General features: G+C 36.1%; 1 protein-coding gene across 7 annotated transcripts in view; it reads left to right on the forward strand.

Annotated features, from left to right (window-relative positions):
• The window catches only part of Nedd4 (NEDD4 E3 ubiquitin protein ligase), a 125,104-nt gene that overhangs the window by 42,633 nt on the left and 61,534 nt on the right, over positions 1-20,937 (forward strand). The window contains exon 5 of one of the 7 annotated variants that reach the window (XM_015480629.2): positions 8,666-10,293. The exons of 5 other annotated variants lie outside the window; for them this stretch is intronic. In XM_015480629.2, the coding sequence (XP_015336115.1) occupies positions 8,746-10,293 (1,548 nt within the window). In that variant the 5' untranslated portion in view covers positions 8,666-8,745. The remainder of the gene's footprint in view (positions 1-8,665; positions 10,294-20,937) is intronic. One more of the 7 variants, XM_048793436.1, reaches the window with a different exon arrangement.

Consider the following 20,937-nt stretch of genomic DNA (forward strand, 5'->3'; position numbering starts at 1 on the left):
TACTGAACTTATGTGAAGTGTGAAGCAAGAGTGTACTTCAGTTGAGATTTTATTTTGTAACATGATAGTTTTGATTCCTGGTTTCCTAAAGACCATCTTGAAGTCCTACCCTGATTTTCTGTCCACAGGGTCCTTTTTCAAACCATCTTTTTAACATTTTACTTATATTTCACACCTATAAGATTTGAACATGTAAGTGTAAAAACAGTGTTAAGTGTTCAAAGTTTATCAGTTATTAAACGCAAGCTCTGAAAAGGCAATTAAACAATTTTATTCATTTTTTTAACAAACTATTTTTAAAAAGAATATTTTTGGGGGGGTTAGACAGAGTGTTTCTTTTTCCTTTAAAAAATGATCGTTGTACTAGTAACTAAAGATATTATCAGTGAAATCTTAAGGTCATAATGAGCAAGGGTACTTTTTTTTTTTCTTTTTTCTGCCAAAGGAGACTCTTCATCACTGTTTTAGTCAGCTTTTTCATTACTTGAACCAAAAGACTTGACAAGAACAATTTTAGAGGAGTAAAAGTATATTTGGGGTTCATGGTTCAGAGGTCTCAGGTCTCGGTCTATAGGTGGCTCGCTCCATTGCTAGGGTCTGAGATGAGGCAGGACATCATGGTGGAAGAGTATGGCAGAGGAAAACAGCTGGGAACATGGCACCAGGAAGCAGAAAGAGCTCTGCTTAACAAGGACAAAATATATACCAAAGTCATGCTCCCAGGGACCTACTCCTCCAGCCATACCCTACCTGCCTACAGTTACCACTCAGTTAATCCCTGTTAGGGGATTAACTGTGATTAGGTCAAGGCTCTCATAACCCAGTCACTCTAAACTTTCTTGCATTTTCTCACACATGAGATTTTTGGGGACACCTCATATCTAAATCATAACAATCCACCCCTGGCCCCCCGCAAACTCCTGCTCATCATACAATGAAAATACATTTAGTCCATTTTCAAGCATTTCTAGAATCTATTAGTTTTAGCATTTCCCCAAAGTCCAAGTCCAAAGTGTCCTCCGAGACTTAAGGCAAACTCTTAGCTTAAATCCCTATAAAAATCAAAAGCAATATATAAAGGCACAAACTAAACATTTTCATTCCAAAATGGGAGCATAGAAAGAAGGGATGGGACCAAGGCAAGACTGAAATCCAGCTGGAGTTTTATAGCTCTAGGTCCAGCATCTGGGCCATATGGCATCATGATGTTCTTTCCAGAGGGCTTACATAGCTCAACCCTTTTCTGGTTGTAGCCCAAATGGCCTCTATTTTGGCTTGTTTCTGCTCAATTCCTGCAGTTTTCCTCAGCATATGTCCCACATTACTGGCATCTCGGGTTCTCTACTGCAGTTTTGGCTTCCTTCTCACTTCTTCATGCATTTCCCTCTCAGCAAAAGCCCACTAGGACTCCAACCCTGCTTCACTTTGCCTGGCCTCTCAGACCTTCCTTTGAAATATCAGTGGAAGCCTCCATGACCCCCTAACCCCTTCACCCTGCATTCTGCAGAACCAGCACCACCCCACATAAGCATGAGCAGAACCATCACATGGTTGCCACCAAGATCTGCCACCATCTCAAGCAGTAGCCACACCTCCAGGGACCATGGCTGCAGCAGACCCTGAGTGCGGGTGACTGTGCATGGTGAAACAACTTCCTAGTTTCCCCTGTGAAAGCAGGGTGCCCCACTGGTCTCTGCTCAAAGGAATTTTTACTTTTACACCTTTGAGCCTGGGATAGCTGTGGTCTTGCCAATTCCTGACATGCCCTCAACCCATCTTTCCCAATTTCAGGGTAAAGTATTTCACAGTATCTCTTAAGTGGCTATTATGTTTTTATCAACCACTACTTCCACCACTTCCCCAGTTTTATGCCCACTTTTCAAGTCCAGGTTTTTCTAATCTTTCTGCTCTTCTTTGTGCTGCTGATTATTACAATAAACTTGACTAAAAGCCTTCAGCAATACCCATGCCACCTGCTGAAGGCTGTGCTGCCTTGACAGTTTCTCCACCATATTAATTGATCCATCACCTTTAAATTCAGCCTCATAGAAATATTCAAGACATGGACAAAATGTAGATGACTTCCTAGTCAGAACATAACATGAATGGCCTCTAGTCCAATGGAGTCTTTTCCTCTGAAATCCCATGAACCCAGTCTTTACAGTTCACAGTCCTGTCAGCTTTCTGGTCTTTCGAGCTTCCACCAAAATTGCCCATTAGGCTTTGCTTACAACCATCTAAAACTTTTTCTTCCCACAAATTCAAAAAAGCTCCAAAAGCTTTTAAATCATATGATCATGTCAATCACAACAATGACCCACTCTCAGTATCAATCACTGATTGGGAATCTGATATTTAAAGTGGAGTAATGCATGTTTATGGTTTAGAGATCAGATAAGGTCAGTTGTAGAACATTTTATTTTCCATTTGTGTTTTTGCTTTTTAGACAGAATAGGAAAATATTTTTCTTTTTTTTCACCCTTTGTACAGGCCTGTGTTTCCTTCAGATGGGACCAGATGAAATTTAGTATTGGTGTTTTGCTTTTTTAAATCATTAAGTATTATATACAGAAGAGTATATATGATGTAAATCTTTATTTTTAGTAATAAGACAAATGTCTCACTCCTCTATTGAGGAACTAGAACATTTCAATTTGAAGCCCACCCTGCACCTTTCCCCAGTAGCATCTCCTTTTCCTTTCCTATAAGTAGTAGTCACTGTCTAGAATTTTATTATTTCTTTTTAAAATATTTTGTTTCCTTTTGCAAATTTTTTACTTTATAAAAATTGTGTCTCTCTGAATGCTTTCCCATGACATGCTGTTTTGCTTAGTGTAGTATTTGTGAGATTGATCCATGATGACACATTTTCAACAATGCAGAATTTTTCATCATCTGCATATTTTATAGTACCATAATTCATGTATTAACCCTTCTTAGTAGATATTATTGTTGTTTCCAGTTTATTGACAGTTACTTGTTGGTATGTTTTCTTATATACATATCCAAGTGTAAGACACATGTTTTAGGTTTTTGCTGGTTCATGGTATTAATATATTATTTTTCCTGTTGTTATGGATGCTGTTGTGAATCTCTACCTGATCCTTGGGTGAATTGTTGGTGAACTGTTTTGAGTTATTTGAAGCTTGCACATCTACTTTCCGCCATGCTTAGTTGTCTAATTCTTTTTGACAGTAACTTTAGTACAATGTGACTCTTTCTTCATTACCAAAATTGATATTTGTCAAACATTGGTTCATTAAAATTCCTTGATGGGTTATAATTGTAGATCAATGCTAGAGCACTTGCTTGGCATGCATGAGGCTCCGGGTTCAGTCCCCAGTAACTCCCCCCACCACCCACACACAAACAAATTCCTTGGGTCTTTACATTTGATGTTGGTCAAAAGGCTGAGAAGCGATCCTTGGGTCTTTACTATGTATGCATAATACTATACAGCATGTCATGATGAGTTGAAAGAAAAAAATTATTGCCTTTGATATTAGCAGTTGAATATTTCTAGACTGATAAGTATAGCATATAATTTTTAAACTAAAGGCAAAAACAACTAATTCATTAATCAAGGTACAGTAGATCCCCATAGCAAGGAGTCAAAAGTTCTACAGTCCTGCCTCTGATTGGGCACTTTAACTTGTAACCCTAGGCAAATCATTCAACCCTTCTGAAAATAGTTTCTTGTTTAAAATGTAAGATAAGAATTTGTCCCCTTCCTATCTTATAAGTATGTATGTCATAAGTATAAAATGAAGCAGTGGCTTTGAAAGCACTCAGAAATTCTTCCTCATAATACAAATATAACGTATTATTTAACATTCATGTACTCGTGTTTATGGCTCTCTGTTACTATGTTTTTGGTGTAAGTAAGGTATGCCATTTTCAGTGTATCTGCTGTGTTAGATGCTCTGCTAAGCACTGGAAATAGAGCTTTTCTCAAGAAGCACCCTTTACCAGCTAACAAAAGCCAGAAAATTAGAATAGAGTGGTATGTGACATTCTAGACCTCTCACTTATTGCCAGGCCTAGCACATAATTGAAGTCTAGAGATCTCCTACAGAAGCTATTGAAGGGGCAGTAGGCCTGACTGTATTGAAACAAATGACTATGCCATTGTAAATGTCATTTTATCTTTATTGTCCTGTAGCATTTGCAATAAAATTACAAATGTATCATTTTCCTGGGAAATTCTCTTTGGAGATGTAGAGTGAAGAGCATGAGTGCAATTTTAAGGAGAATAATCTCTGGTCATTTGGGAAAATGTTTGTAATGCAAGTGATGCTTGCTTTCAAGAAAGAGTAGGCTTATATTTCTTTTTTCAGCCAATTTTAAAACTTGAGATTTATAAAATATAGCAGTTTGGTGACGGTGGTGGTGATGTACATAGTAATGGACCATTTCAGAATGATGTGACTTTAAAAAAAATTACCTACTAATACAAAAGTTAGTGCTTCTGTGCTGCCAATCTAAGAAATTATACCTGCACACATTTCAGTCACTGAAGTTTTAGGAGACGCCTATTTCTGTAGGAAGATTCTATGCTTCTCAGGCTTAGTGGTTATATGATTGAAGTTTTCCAGAGAAACAGAACTGGTAGATTTTTTATTTGAGAGAGGTTTTAAGGAACTGGTTCATGTGATTGTGGAGGCTGGCAAGTCTGAAGTTTGTGGGGCGGTCTGGTAGGCTAGAGACTCAAACAAGGGTAAATCTTAGAGAGTTGAGTCTGAAATCTATAGGGCAGGCCAGGAAGTTAGAACTTCAGGCAGAATTTCTATGTTGAAGTGTTGTTTCTTTGGGAAACTTCAGTCTGTGCTCTTAAGGCCTCCTCAAATGATTGGATTAGGTCCACCCACATTATAGAAGGCAATTTGCTTTACTCAGAGTATACTGACTTAAATGTTAATCACATCTTTAAAAATACTGTATAGCAACATCTAGACTAGTAATTGATCAAACACCTGGGCCACAACCTAGTCAAGTTGACATGTACAGTTAACCATCATGATAGACTTTGGCCTTCAGAGTTCATCAGTGACTAGTATTAGCCAGTACCAATCCAGACCTTATGGATAATCACATTATTTTCTATGGAGATCATCAGTAACCAAACAGCTCAAAATGGGAGTCCTGAGCTTCATTCATAAAACATTGTGTGTTCCATTCCAAAATATGAAATTCTACAGGACTTCCATAAATTCTTCCCAGATGAGGGCTGACACGACTGTCCAGTTCTTCTCCGCTTGAGGTTAGGGTTGATGCTTACCTTTGGGCATCTGCTGGGCAGAGGGGTAACATTTCATCCCTGGTTCCCCATGCAGTTGTGATAGTGATGGTACAGGATAGTGGTGTGGCCTTAGGCTGAGCCAGCAATGAGGATCTTCAGCCTCTCTAGAATTTAAACTCAGCCTGAAGTGCTAAGAAATATATATATATATATATACACACACACACACACACACACAGACATATATATATATATATACACTTATATATACTTATGTGTGTGTGTGTATATATATATTATATATATATATATTATATATATATATATATATATATAATATATATATATAATTCTCTTACCTTACTTTCTTGGCTGAAACCCTCTTTGTAAAATTTCCAAGCATCATTCCTTCATGTACAGTTGCATAGGTTTTATGATTTCTTTAGAAGTAGTAAATGGATCAACTTTTTAAAAAATCCTAGCTGGGTGCTGTGTCACATGCCTATACTCCCAGCTATTCAGAAGAATGAGGCAGGAGGATCCCAAGTTTGAGGTCAGCCTGAGCAACTTAGTGAGACCCTGTCACTAAAATAAATAAATAAATAAGCAAATAAATAAATAAAAAGGGCTGGGGATGTAGCTCAGTGGAAGGAAGGAAATGGAGGGAGGGAGGAAAGGATGGAAGGGAGGGAGGGGGGAGGAAGGAAGGGAGGGAGAAAGGAGGAAGGAAGGGAGAGAGGGAGGGAGAAGGAAGGGAGGGAGGGAGGAAAGGAAGGGAAAGGGAAGCCCTAGAAGAAAGTGTTAGCAGTCAGAGTGACCTCAGTGATATCAACCAGCCAGCCAGCCAGCCATGTATCTTCCTACCCAGGGTTATTTGGTGCTTACTTTATGGCCAGCACAAGCTCAAAAGGATCAGAAGAAATGTTTAGTTATTGTCCTCCCAGAAGAAATGTTTAGTTATTGTCCTCCCATCATGGAAGATTAAAATTTAGTCAAGAGGCATGAAAATGATGCTAGTCGTTAAACTGATTTTCTAAGGAAAAAACATTTATCTGGTCAATTACCTGATTATTTTATATTAAGAATTAGTGGAGCTGGGCACGGTGGTGCACACCTGCTCAGGAGGCTGAGGTAGGGGGATCCCAAGTTCAAAGCCAGTCTCAGCAATTTAATGAGCCCCTAAGCAATTTAGTAAGACCCTGTCTTAAAATAAAAATAAAAAGGGCTGGGGATGTGGCTCTGTGGTTAAGTGCCCTGAGTTCAATTCCCAGTACCCGCCCCCCCAAAAAAAAAAAAAAAAATCAGTGGAGTTTTCTTACTAACTGGAAGTTTTAGGCCACAGGCATTTGCACATTAGCTCTTACAATCCGTTCTTTTGAGTTACTAAACCCCTAACCTAATCCAAAAAGAGAAGATAAGGTCATTAGAAGGCAAAGTAAAACAATCAGAACTTTTCCTTCTCAAAAGAAAAAGAATAATAAAATGATATTTACTAAAATCATGAAGGAAATAGGTTATATAAAATCAAAATAACATAATAATTGTATTATTAAGTTTACAACTATTATACACACCTTCTAAAACAGAGACTTTCATTCCAGCCAAATGAAATTTAACAAATTCCCATATTTATATTTTGTTATGTCTTAATTGATTAAAAATACTGTTTCGAAAATTGTGATTGAAAACAAATCTAACTTAAATAATTTTCTTTTTAATACAAAGTGTGTATATGTTTTACATATTTATTTTTACTTAGGAAAAAAACTTTCTTAGAAAAATACAACTTGGGTGTAGTACCATGTGGTGTAAACAACTGAACTATTTTACTTTCCTATGAATGAGCCAGTATATATTTATTACTGGAGTTCCAGCTATAAAATTCAGGTAAGGGGTTTAAATATACCCTAGAGTATTATTTAAAAATAAATTTGTTTCTTTCAAATAGAATACCAACCTTGGTCTATGACATTTGGGAGAGAAATTAAAATATTAAACTTTTATTGCCTAGTAAACTGAAAATAAAGGTTAAATAAATACAAAGCAGAAAAAAAAAAATATATATATATATATATATAAAATCACAACCTCTAAAAGGACAAACAGTTCACTGTTCTCCACTGTGAGAGTTTTATCAGCACCCATAAGTAATTTCAGCTCTGGGGCAGTGCTAATACTCAAAAATGTAAACAAGTGTGCACTTTGTTTATATAAAGAAATATGTGGCATGGTTTGTATTTCTTTATAGATATCAAACAGCTACAGGGATTGTTTCAAAGCACCAGTAGGGGCCAGCAAAGAGCTCTTAGAGTTTTTCAGAACAGAATTGGCATTGAGATATGTTTATTTGATGTGTTAAATCCTTTTTAGACTTCTTTACTTACCACAACACTCCCTTAAGTGAATGAATTGCAGAGACAGTGGAATAAAATATCCAATGTGTTCAAACTATATTGGGGTATAGTTTTTCTGTCTAATCTGCATATATTTTTAATGGAATGTTTGCTTAGGCTATTTCTTGGCAGAGTTTTAATAGTCAAAATATAAATGGCATCATTTAAAGACTGTACTACTTGGCTGGGAAAGGCCTTAAAATTACAGGAGAAAATGCTTGGTGACAGCGTCTCTTAAACTTTTTTTTTTTTCTTCCTCAGACCTATGTTCAATTTGTGCAGTAGTATTACCAGACTCATTTTGTAGTTCTATGTGTGAGCTTTCACTTTTCATAACTAGTATTTTGCAAGATAAAATATTTATCTGTTTGGTTTAATGCTGAAGTTTTAATTCCCTCCCCCCCCCCAATGTTTTGTTATTTCCAGAGTTAAACAACTGTTTGAGTTTATTTATTTTTTTAAAAAAAGTTTAACAGCCCCTATTCCTTTCTACATGAACTAACTTGACTAGACTCCTAGTGTGGGTACTATTTAGAAATTCAATCTTTGATTTGATACTCAATTACATGGGGTTTCATTCCTACCAACTTCCTGTAATTCTATATCTTTGGGTAAAAATATTAGTGGTCAAACTCTGCTGGAGAAAGTATAGGCACTGTGATTCACATAGTTAAATGTTCATTTAGTAGAGCTGGGGTGAAAAAATACTGTTTTAACTTGAAATGCTAGAAGATTGTTGTTCTTGTGTTACTCATTCATGCAAATTGGAGAAGGTATAATTGAAACAAGGTTGGCTGTGTTTGAGTCAGTGTGCTGCAGCTGAGCTCAGCTTAAAGGTCGCTGGAAATCAAGTGCTTTTGTAAGTGAAGGCATTTTGACTACAAGCGATTCAAGACATTTTAGAAACGTCAGTCTCAGGAATAGGTCGTCTTTTTCTTTCTATAATATCTGGTATCTAGTGTTTTACTTAGGATAAAGACTCTTACTTAATAGCTCTTTTAGGCACCACAAATGATTTTTTCTTTCGATGCAGTGCAGCTGCTTCTAGCCTGTCTACGGACAGAGATCTTTGTTTTGACTTTCAGCCCTTAACATGTTTGGAAATGAGAACAAATGGCACAAAGCTTACGATTGCACTTTGCAGCCAGAAGAAGCAATACTTACCCTTTGTCGGAAACCTCCGGAGATGATTTGGATAGCCATGTTCACATGTGCTTCAAAAAACCAACACGGATTTCAACTTCTAATGTTGTTCAAATGAAGCTGACGCCCAGACAGACTGCACTAGCGCCGTTAATAAAGGAAAACGTGAAGCCTCAGGAAAGAGCATCTGTTCCTTCATCTGAAAATGTTAATAAAAAGAGCAGCTGTCTTCAGATTTCACTACAGCCAACAAGGTACGGTGGATGTCTTCAGCCTAGCAATGTCTTAGCTGATGGTGACGATGCTTCACTTACTTATGTCTTGAAGGATGGCATTTATAGCAGTGCTGTGGTTGATAATGAACTGAATGCTGTGAACGATGGTAACCTTTTATGCAGTTCTGCCATTTGTAGCGATAGCCTCAGTAACTTTTCAACCAGTGATAATGGATCTTACAGCAGCAACGGTAGTGATTATGGGTCGTGTGCAAGTATCACAAGTGGAGGTTCATACACCAACAGTATCATCAGTGACAGTAGTGGTTATACTTTTCCGTCGAGTGATGATACTCTTTTTGGTGGAAATTTACCTTCTGACTGCACCTCCAATAGAAGTGTGCCAAACAGGAATGCAACTCCCTGTGAAATTTTTTCAAGAAGTCCAAGTACAGTTCCCTTTGTCCAGGATGACCTGGAGCATAGAATAGAGATTATGAAATTGCCAGTGAACAGGAATGCAAAAATTCCACTGAAACGTTGCTCATCCTTAGTCATTTTTCCTGGGAGTCCTTCAAATACCCCACCAACTTCTCCAACAAGTGCAGGTATTCTTCCAAACAAAGGATCCTATCAAACCTCACATCAGTTTATTGTTTCTCCTAATGAAATTTCACATAATGAAGATGGTACTAGTGGTAAAGGATTCCTTTCCACAGCTGTCAATGGACTTCGATTATCTAAAACAGTTTGTACTCCTGGAGAAGTAAGAGACATACGGCCACTTCACGGAAAGGACTCACCACAAAAGAAAATTGTTATTTCGAATAATAGTCCAAAACAGACTATCTGTGAAAAGTCATCTGAAGGGTACTCTTGTGTTTCAGTGCATTTCACTCAACAAAAAGCAACCACGTTAGATTGTGAAACAGCAAATGGCGATTGTAAACCAGAGATGTCAGAAATTAAACTTAATTCTGATCCAGAGTGTACCAAGTTCGTGCCCAGGATGGCTGCCTGTTTACCAGCCACCCAAAACATGGATTATCAAATAAATATTGATGGAGAGTTGGAAAGACCAAATTCACAGATAAACAAAAACCATGCTGTTTTACAAAGAAGTGTTTCACTGGGAGGAACTTATCCAAATATTTCCTGTTTATCCAGCCTTAAGCACAATTGTTCCAAGGGGGGACCATCTCAGTTACTCATAAAGTTTGCATCTGGAAATGAAGGTAAAGGCAACAGTTTATCAAGATACAGCACCAGAGATTTCACAAATGAACTATCTAATTCTTGTAAGGTAAGTTTCCTTTAGTCTTTATAAATTTTAATTTATGTTAGAATAGCTTACTGTAATATTCAGTTAAAATTTATTATCACTTAGCAGTTGTATGCTTTCCTGGTCTTAGCTACCCAAACTTTATATTTGTGAATCTGAAGAACTCCCAACAGTTTTTCACTCTTTTTGTTATTTCACCAACAGACAAACTGTGTATTTAAAAGAAGAAGAAGAAAAAAAACTTTCCTAAGTCATTTTAAGCCATAAACTAGTTCTAAAGCATAAAACCAAGCTTCAAAAAACAATATCTCATAACACTTTATCTCGGTATATTTTTCTTTCAAGTTGCACAGTATTTTAATATAACTTCATATGTGATTCCTGATTCGTTTCCATCCTTCCTTAATCATTGTAAACTAAAATACAGAATGCATATTTTAAATATTAAAAAACTTGTGAAAATCCTGTTACAGATGAGCATAGAAGAAATATATCTCTAAAATGCATGTATTTATAAGATCATTGATTAAAAACTATTATATTACATGTTTAAAGCAGAGGAAAAATAAGTGGCATTTGCATTTGTATATACCCTAACCACAGGAATTTTGTTTCCACCCTATTTTTCTTTAGCTACCAGTTAATACTGCCTTCTAAAATGTAACTCACTCAACTTTATTGATTTCTAAGTTTTTATATGTTTGAATTTGCTTTAAATTATTATGTATTTCTCACAACTTTCTATTTACTATATTGTTGTTTTGTCAGTTTTGCTCTATTATATTAATAATTTAGCTATATGGAATCTCAGCCAAAAAAGCTCTTTATGTAATTTGGCCTTCCAAGAGTATTCGAAGTGTTTTGAACTGAAATAGTTTTTTAAAATTTCTGTTTTGGGAAGAGCTCACTAGATTCCAGGAAATTTAAAAAATTTTCTGACTAAACCAGTTCTAGATGACAGCACATAATTGGGGCAGGGGAGTACATTTTGTGTGTTTATCTGTATTTATATAACACCCAACATCTGTGTTAAAGGTTGAAAAAAATAACTTTAGGTAAGTGAAACATGAAGTAAGTGCTAGTTTTCTTTCTTCTGAAATCTGGTAAATATAATAGTTTTTAACAATGCCTATATTTTAATCTGCAACTACTTTAATGAGGATGAAAAGAAGGCAGATTTCAAATTCTATGTTTTATAAGAATTATTAATTCCATTTAAAAAACTTTTCTAAAACTAGTTTTTTAGGAGATTATAATCCATTCAACCATGCCCCCCCAAAAAAAGGGGGGAAGAAATGAAAAATGAAGTGACGCTATGAATAAACATTAATAATTTGCTAATTAATGCTACTTGTAAATTTATTTTATATTTGATGATATAATGTGAAAGGAATAATTAACCTATAAGTATTTATAGAAAGATCCTTAAAATAGTTCATTTTGTGGCAGTATTATAATTTACTGTTGATGCTTTTTAAAAAGGGCATTTTAAATGTATTTTAATGAAATGTAAATTAAATGCTTTTTGCATTGCTAAAAATACACATTTTTATTGGTCTTATTTAAATGTAGGTAGGCTAACAAATATTTTTGCATGTTTGCAACCAAATGCCTAGCTTTATGCCAATTCTATTTTTGATAGATTATTGGATTATAGAGTTCAGAAGTGTGCAATTTGTTGAAGAACTTTAAATTGTTCCTCTTTTCAATGTGTGGTAAACAACTTGTCTTTAGAAAAGTGTTGTAAAATGACAGCTAAATTCAATAGGTCCTGATCTAAGTTGGTCTGATTGATAAGTAGTGAATCACAAGGGCTTGTTTTATGAGGAAGACACTAATGTTGCTTTTTTTAAACACAGCAGTGGCAACAATAATGGGATTTTAGAAATAATCCTGTGTTTATCAATAATTATATATTAATCTAATTATAGTGGTATATTGTAACTCACTTATAAATAAACAGCTCCCAAAATATTTCCCATGTCTCCAGTTAGTCTGGGTTAGTATTCTGATATGCTGAGTCTGGATTCACATTTAACAAGTTGATATTAGAGTAGCATTTAGTAATGTCAGCTATCTGTTCCGAGCAGCCGTGAAATTAAATCACTGCTTTGGTCAGAGACCCTGGTTTCTAAAGCATTAGAAGTCTACAGATTCTTTTCTTATGTGTTTAGCTACCAGCCTCTAGCAGCAGAGTATCTAGTTTCTTACTTTCTGTAATCAACAGCTCATTAATGACTAATTTTTAAAAACTAGTAAGAACTTTTACCTGTATCTGGGTTTACAATTAGAATAAAGATGGAACTTCATAGTCTGCACGCTATTTATTTTAGCCCTAGCAAAGAAAATAACAGTAATGGGCAAAGTTTATTATTTATGCCTTTTGAAATACAATATCACTTTTTTTTTTTAATTTTTATTTATTTTTATTGTTTTTTAATTTTCGGTGGACACAACATCTTTGTGTGTATGTGGTGCTGAGGATCGAACCCGGGCCGCACGCATACCAGGCGAGCGCGCTACCACTTGAGCCACATCCCCAGCCCCCAATATCACTTTTTAAAAGGCTGTATAATGATTTTTGATCTGCAAATAGAAATTCAGTATTTTAATGTTATGTGTAATATTTTGTCAGCTTGACCAAGGAATAGGTTAAGGAGCTAAGGTACTTATACAGTTACAAAAAAATATTACTATTTATTTTTTTCCTTGTCCTTTTTCTGAACTACTGTTATGCTGTTGGGATGCTCAGAGATTTCATTACCCTTTTATTCAATATACCTTAGAATTTTGCCCATGCTTGTACATGTTTTATATTCTCCACTTATATGCATGTTTTTATTAGAAACATTTTTATATTTTTTTATGTTTGTTATGAAAGTTTTAATTATCTGTTACTTAATCCTGGATAGCTAAATTGTTTAAGCCTAATAGAATAGAACTTTAAAACATTTCAAAGTCTTTATCACTGATCTCAAGATCAAATCATACATTTCAATAATTTCTTTAGTTGTTCTTCCTAAAACAAATTTTAAATATATACTTATTTTACTGAGCCATATTCTCCCAGTCTTTATTTTATTAAATTTAGCAGAATATTTAGAGATACTTGGCTAAGTTTATCTTGAAAAGCATTTAAATCTTTTCTATAAAAATCAATGTGATTTATAAATATTACCTCTAGAACTGTAGTGCCACAATGTTAATGACCAGTTTTTTTAATTTGGTAAAAAAAAATGTTTCTTAGAACTGAGGAGTTACAATATTTATTTCAGACAGGTTCAGGGGGTTGAATTGTTAGCTTGGAAATATTTTGTATTCTCTGTGTCTTCTTTAATTCACGTATCTAGAACACACTTGAATGGCAAGGTGGGGATAAAAGATGAATAAAATACAGTCTTGCTTTTTGGGGAACTCTCATTCTAATAATAGGGACACGAGGTAAACAAAAAATGTTTCAGTCTGATGTGTGTTGTGCTGAAATAGAGGTGTGTGTGAGAAAGGAAAGTGTGACATTATTCTTGTGGAAGAAAGGACCTATTTGGTAGAGGAACGCTTCACAGAGGAGGTGACATTTGAGCTCAGTTCTTGATAAGTGAATTGGAGTTCACCAGGCAGAGAAATTAAGGATTCTAAGAAGGGTAGGGATTCTTAGTCTCAGCACTATTTTTTTTTTAATATTTATTTTTTAGTTTTAGGTGGACACAACTTCTTTATTTTATTTTTGTGTGGTGCTGAGGATCGAACCCAGTGCTTCATGCATGCTAGCTAAGCACTCCACCACTGAGCCATAACCCAGCCCTCAGCACTATTTTTATTCTGGGCTGAAGGGTGCTTTGTTGTGGGGCTGTCCAGTGCACTGTAGGATGTTTAGCAGCGTCTCTGACCTCCACCCACCAGATGCTAGTAACACCGTCTCCGGAGTAACAACCAAAAAATGTCTCCAGACTGCCAGATGTCCCCTGGGAGGCAAAATCGCCCCCTACTGAGAATCATTACTTGGGCAGAAGCAGCAGCACATGCAGGGCAAGAGGGTTGAAAGAACCTCATACTGTAAGTACTTGGGTTACTCCAGCACAGGGTGGGTACCCAGGGATGCAGAAGGAGATGGTGCCCAGTAGGCCTAGTGGCTTGTGCTAAAGAGAAAGCCGCACATTTCCTGCTGATAGTAGTAGTTAGGCAGTGGACATCTTTATTTGAAAGTATAGAGTGCTTGTTTTTATGCTTTTAGAAGATAATTTTTTTGTGACACCATGGATTATAAATGAATCAAAGTTTTCTTAGCTGGGATGACTGGGCGAATGGTGATGTCATGAACTAACATCAGGGATTCAGAAGGAGTCAGAGTGAGACAGCAAAGAAGAAATTGCATATTGCTGAGAGGCTGCCCTGGTAGTGTGGTTGTCAAGGAGGGCAGCTGGGGTTGTAGGAGCAGAGCTCAGAAGAAAAGCCAGACCTGGAAATCTAGACTGGGAGTTAGCAGTGTAGTCAAAGCCATGTGCAAAGATGACCCCAGTGAGGGAAAGCATAAAGTGAGATTAGAAGGAAGGATAAATCCAAATTCTGGGGACCACTAACTTTGGTGAGATGGTGAAAAAGAGATAAGGAGGAGACTAAAGAGAGTCACTAGTCAGTCCAGGAGAGCATGGTGACTTGGAGGGACAGAGGACATCATGCAATGTGGAGAGCTATATATCCATTAGATGTAGAAGTCAGGAGGACCTTGGTACCCACTTGGTAGTACTGCATCCCTGGGTACCCACCCTGTGTGGGAGTAACCCAACTACTATTTAACAAGAGTAGGCTAGGAAAATACTTGGTTTGCAAGCCAGGCTGAAGAAAGAATAAAATAGGTAAGGAATCATGAGCATGGTTGCTTGCTAAACATGAGTGTGAGGTTGTGTAACAAGGTATAGGCTTAACAATAGCTACCTAGAAAACACAGTATTGGTGGGCATGAGATACAAAAGACAAACTCTCTCTCTACAAAAAGAGTGCAATCCCTTTTCCAGGAGGAGAAAGAATAGGTTGTGGCTCTCTGTTCTTTCACCTTAAGACTATAGAGTAAGTGAATATAGATAGTGAAAATTGAAATGGGGATCCAGCAATATCAAAAGAAAGAAACAGAAAATTAGAACTGGTAACTTGAGACTGCCTAGGAATATTCACAACTCCTTTTGGATAGCATACTCAGATTTCTCAGTTCCCTCCCTACCATCAAAAATAAGACTAAACAAAGCACATCAGGTTTTTAAGGCCTATTGCTAGAAACTACTGGGGGAATAGACAATTCTGTCTCTGTCACTGCTTCTCGAAAGGTGTGGAGACCAGCTTGTGCTGGCTGTTGTGAGGCCTTACCCTTCTGCATCCACTGTCTTTACATTGTGACAGGGAATGAGCTAGACCAGGAGAAACCAGGACTGGGAGCTTGGCTAGGCAGAAGGGGCTTGGCAGAGTCTCTGGGTGTGGCCAGGCTAAGTGTTGAGGTCAGGAAGGTGGTTACAGAAGGAGCAAATGAGTGCTGAGAAAGGGAACCATTTGTCTTGTCAGCATATCCAGAAAATATCAGAAGTATTGCTCAAGGGCCTGGTTCAGTGTTCTTTATTTGCCCTTTTAACAGGATTTTATCTTTTGTCCTCTATTACAAAAGCTGAGAATGATATTTATGATACCCAACATTATTTCCTTTTTCTCTCAAATGTTTGATTGTATGCTGCCTTCTAATGCTTTATTAAGAATCACAATTAGAGAATGGTTTATGAACATGTCATTTTGGATCAGTGATTTTCAATTTTTCATGTGCACATTAATTACCTAGGGGTTCTTGTTAAAATCCAGATTCTAGTTTAGTAGGTCCAGGGTGGAGCCTGAGATTTCTGCATTTTTCACGGGCTACCAGATCATACCAATCCTGCTAAAACTCCCCAAACACACTTGAAGAAGCAAGACTTAAGACCATTTTTTGATGGTGATAGTAATATAATTCATACTTTTAAATGTCTACTGAGTCCTTAAAGTGCATTATAATGAAAATTTGAATTTAAAATATATCCATAGGGCTGGGGATTCAGCTCAGTGATAGAGTGCTTGCTTAGCATGCAGAAGGCCCTAGGTTCGATTCCCAGTACTGCAAAAAATATACATCTATATACTTCAGATACCAGGTATACAAGCAAAAATTTTAATTGTAAAAAAAATTAGAAAATTCTCTTGATTCTTGGTTAATGGAGACCTCTTCCACCTTTACATAAAGGAAGACCATAGGTATATATGTGGCTAAGACCAAAATAATTTGCAGAGTCTTAAATCCACTCAGGTATTTAGACTAGTGTTTGAGACCATTTAGTACAGAAGAGATTATTTAGACCAAGAAAATTTTAAGAGCAAAGTTGCCTATTTTCCTTATAAAACAACTTTAGAATGACTCTTAAATCTGATGTTTAAATTTTCCAGGATTACATTTTAATTTTATCTAAGAACTTGCAAATATTGGTCTTCAAGGCATGCAGAGCATTCTACTTAAATCTCTTGAATTCTTTACAGTTGTAATTCTGGTTTGTATGTTTGGTTTGGGGGTTTTTTGTTTTGTTTTGTTCTTGGTGATGGGAGTTGAACCCAGGGCCTTGCACATGCTAGGCAAGTGCTCTACCACTGAGATACATCCCCAGCCCTGGTTTATGTTATTTTAAAAATTGTTGCTCCTCTCAACATGAGATTGTAAAAAAATATAATTGAGATGTTATATTTTTCTTAACTCTTCTGGCTTATTCAAGCAATGTCTTCAATTTTCAAGCTTTTTTAATATGCTTTTCTTAGCAGTGCCAGTTAGGATACTGTTAAGAATATTTAAATCTTATATTGCCTTATGTAATGAATTGAATCACCATATATAATCAATGCTTAGTTATGGGCTGTCCTTTTGATAGCTTACAGGAGAAAGTTTAAAGTTTAGTTTATGTGTATATATATACATATGATGTTTAAAGTCTTCATGGTTGTTCATGGCTTAGCCTCATTTTGAGAAGCCTCATAAGGCATTAAACATTTCAGGTAAAGAAATGAGAAAAAAGAAACATAGGAAGAAAAAGGTTAAAAATGGGATTATAAAAACAAGTAGGCAGGCGGCAGGCAAATATACCTTCTCTAGAACTGATCAGAAAAGAGATAAAACAAATGGGTAACCTTTTCTGGGTTATAATTTACTAGAATATAATTCCCTAAGTTGGGGTCTTTTTGTCTTGTTTACTGTTGTTTTCCCAGTACCAAGAACAGTGACTAACTCAGAATTGACAGTAAATACATATTTAAGTAATTAATAAACCCTTTGCAATGGGGTAGGCATAACTGCAGGATCCCGATAGGCGAGGGTGACCCGATTGCCTTGCACAGATAACTAAACTAGGATGTTTAAGTGATGACTATAATGATGATTAGGAGCTTCTCGGTGCTTCATCCTTTGCATGGAAGAATGGCACTCTTAAATGAATACCTTGTCCCCTGGGGTGGATGCCAGTGGAATATTATGATCGTGACTCAAGGATTTCTTTCCACAGTGGAGTCTGATTCATGGCCTACATATTCCACTAACTGGTACTGTAGAGCTGTGTGTCTGGGTAAGGATCAGATCAACTTTTCTGAAAAGAAGATTGGATGGGCAAAGACTTTTAAGGGTATTTAAACAAAAGCCATTTGACTAACTTTAAATTTATCATTGTTTAATAAAATGGTTTCCTTCCAAACTTGATGCATGAGCTGGGATTCCCAGAGTAGTTCCTAGAGTTACAAGTAACTGTTTTAGCTAAGAATGACCTTTACTTTTGTACTGTGCTGAACCCTCTTAGAATCGCAGAGCTTAACGGAAACTCAAGTCGTCTTCAAAGCAAAAAGAGTTTAACAGGTATTTATCAGAAATAGAATATGTGCCTGCCATACGTGGCAAAAATTATTCCTGGATTTGAAGAGCTTATAATTGAAATGAGAAGACAGCATACTTCACAAAAAAATAGAGAACATATAGTATAATAGATAGTCACATCTATATGCCTACTTCGGGCAAGTAAACACTGAACTCTCAGATATGTGATTGCCCATATAGTTTTAATCAATTTTATTTTGATCACAATAGCACATGTGTCTCTTTAAAAGCCAGACATGGTTTCTTTGAAGGTTTTCTTTCTTTCTGTTCATGTTCCCTCTTCCTCAAATTCCTGTTGACAAAAGTTTGTACTTCTTGGATTGATCTAAGAGTTGTTTTTTCTCTCCTGATTTCCATTTCTTTGCCTCTGTATTCTATGTTTTGGAAATTTTCTCTCAAGTTTATTCTTCTCTTTAATTTTAAAATTTTAGTTATTTTTTATTTCTTAAGTTCTTTCTTGTTTTCTGGTGATTCCATATATATATTCTTTTTTTTTTTTTTTAGCTTTTTTTTTTTCCCCCAGGGCTGAGGACGGAACCCAGGGCCTTGCGCGTGCTAGGCAAGCGCTCTGTCACTGAGCTAAATCCCCAACCCCATGATTCCATATTTTTAACGTCTTGCTTGTTTTATAAATATTGGTATCATCTCTCATATTGCTGAGAATACTTTAGTATTCTCAGAGGGTTTTTTGTTTTGTTTTGTTTTACTTTTTAAATTTTGTTCTTGGTCCTGCTGGCCCCTATGTAGCTGTTATTGTTGTTTCTCTTTTACTGGACATTTTTCTCCAGGCTTCCATTGTTCATATTTGAGAGTGAGCCACCATAATTATGTGGGGCTTTATAAATGGTGGGATTCACTGTTGGGAGACCTCATTTGGAAGTCTTTCTTTGAGGTTGGTTTGTTTTTCCAGAGAATAAAGTTCTAGTAATTGCCCAATTGTGTTTTATAGCCACAGTTTGTGATAAACTAGTGATGAAGGTGATTTCTTTACCTAAGTTCAGCAACTGCATTAACTCAGGGTAAACCATGTCTTAAAAGTGCTAATTTCTTACTGCATTCTTAGGGTATTTATGATAACTAATTTGCAGCAAATGAGATGCCTGATTTTCAACCTTTTATATTCTTGGCAATACATTTAAATATAAACATGCATGCCTATCTCTCAAAGAAAGAGACCCAACCAATTAAGTATGTGTTTGAGAATGGAACAAGATGGATGAAGTTACCACAATCACCTTCTGATGAAGTTTCATGTTAGATGCTTATTACTGTCATTACAATTTGAAACTTCAGCTGTGATTTTTATCTTTTTTTTAGTTGATATTTATCGTAAAGGAAACCTTGATGTATTGTTTTTTTAAACTCTTAACCTTATATCTATAAAAGATTAAAGCAGTTAACGTATTTTATGTGATATGTTTCAGAGCACTCAGAGATAGTTATTACCTCTAGATTAGAAACTTGGGAACAAGCTAAGAAAAGTTCAAGATCATAAATTTAGTAAATGTCATATTTGGACCAACTCAAACATTAATCTCTTATTTTGTAAAAGCCACTATTATATGTTGATTTTTTAAAATTCTTGATCTTTTGGAATCAAACCATCCTCCAGCTATTATATTATTCTTTTCTTCCATGCTTTTAGCAAAAGATTACATTATAAAAGGAAACACATTCAGATGCCCATTTATCTTTATATTAAAATGTTTTAGTTGGCAGTTATTGATAAATAAAAGCAAAGTGATCCAGCTATTATATTTTACATTTTTATATAGCTACTCTCTTTAGAGCATACATAAAAACTCAATTTTATGTGATTCATGTAGTCATGTTTATATGATTCAGCTTTGGTGGTCCGGTAGGGTTTTTTTAATGTCTTGAACTAGCTTTCCCTTTACTGAAAGTAATTATATAGTTGGCTTGTAGGAGATTTCAAATCCTTCTAAAGTTAATTTGGGTATTACCCTGTGGTGTCCTTTGTAAATTTTATCAGACAGGTGGTAAAACTGCCGAACTATATTAAACTGGTGCCATATTTCTGAAGTACACAGTCAAATCTGTTAATTCACTACATATAATCTTAGGTTTTCCCAAGTTTCACCAGCCTGCAAGTTTCAGTGAAGGCAAAAAAGAGAGAGAGAGAGAGAGAGAGAGCAATTATAATCCAGATTTCATTGACTTAACCCTTCTGCTCACAAAAGAGTCCAGCAGCCGTACAGTGCTTTTCAGTATTTCTGGGTTTCCAAGAGAGGCTGCCACACACTCTCAAACAAATCCAGGCATTGCTGCTGGATTCCAGGCTTAGGTGATGTATCCCACTGTCAGTTTGGGGTCTTGCCATGTCACATCGGGCTGCAGTTCCTTCTTTCCCAGAGCATCCTTGAAAAGATCGTCTCCCCCTTTCCTTAGGTATGATGAACCAACTTAGTTATTAAAGAAAAAAAATGGAGTTATCATTCTGAATACAATGCAGAGGGAGATTAGTCAGCACTGGGGACATGTCTGAATTCCAGGGAGAGTAAGAACTAAAAATAAAATCTTGCTGGACATGGTGGTGCACACCCATAATCCCAGCAGCTCGGGAGACTGAGGCAGGAGGATTGCAAGTTCAAGGCCAACCTCAGCCATTTATCAAGACCCTGTGTCAAAATAAAAAAATAAAAAGGGCTGAAGATGTAGCCCAGCAGTAAAGCACCTTTGGGTTCAATCCCCAGGACTAAAAAATAAAAAAATAAAAATAAAATCTCAAA

Source organism: Marmota marmota, unplaced genomic scaffold (genome assembly GCF_001458135.2).
Source record: "Marmota marmota marmota unplaced genomic scaffold, marMar, whole genome shotgun sequence".
NCBI lineage: Eukaryota > Metazoa > Chordata > Mammalia > Rodentia > Sciuridae > Marmota > Marmota marmota.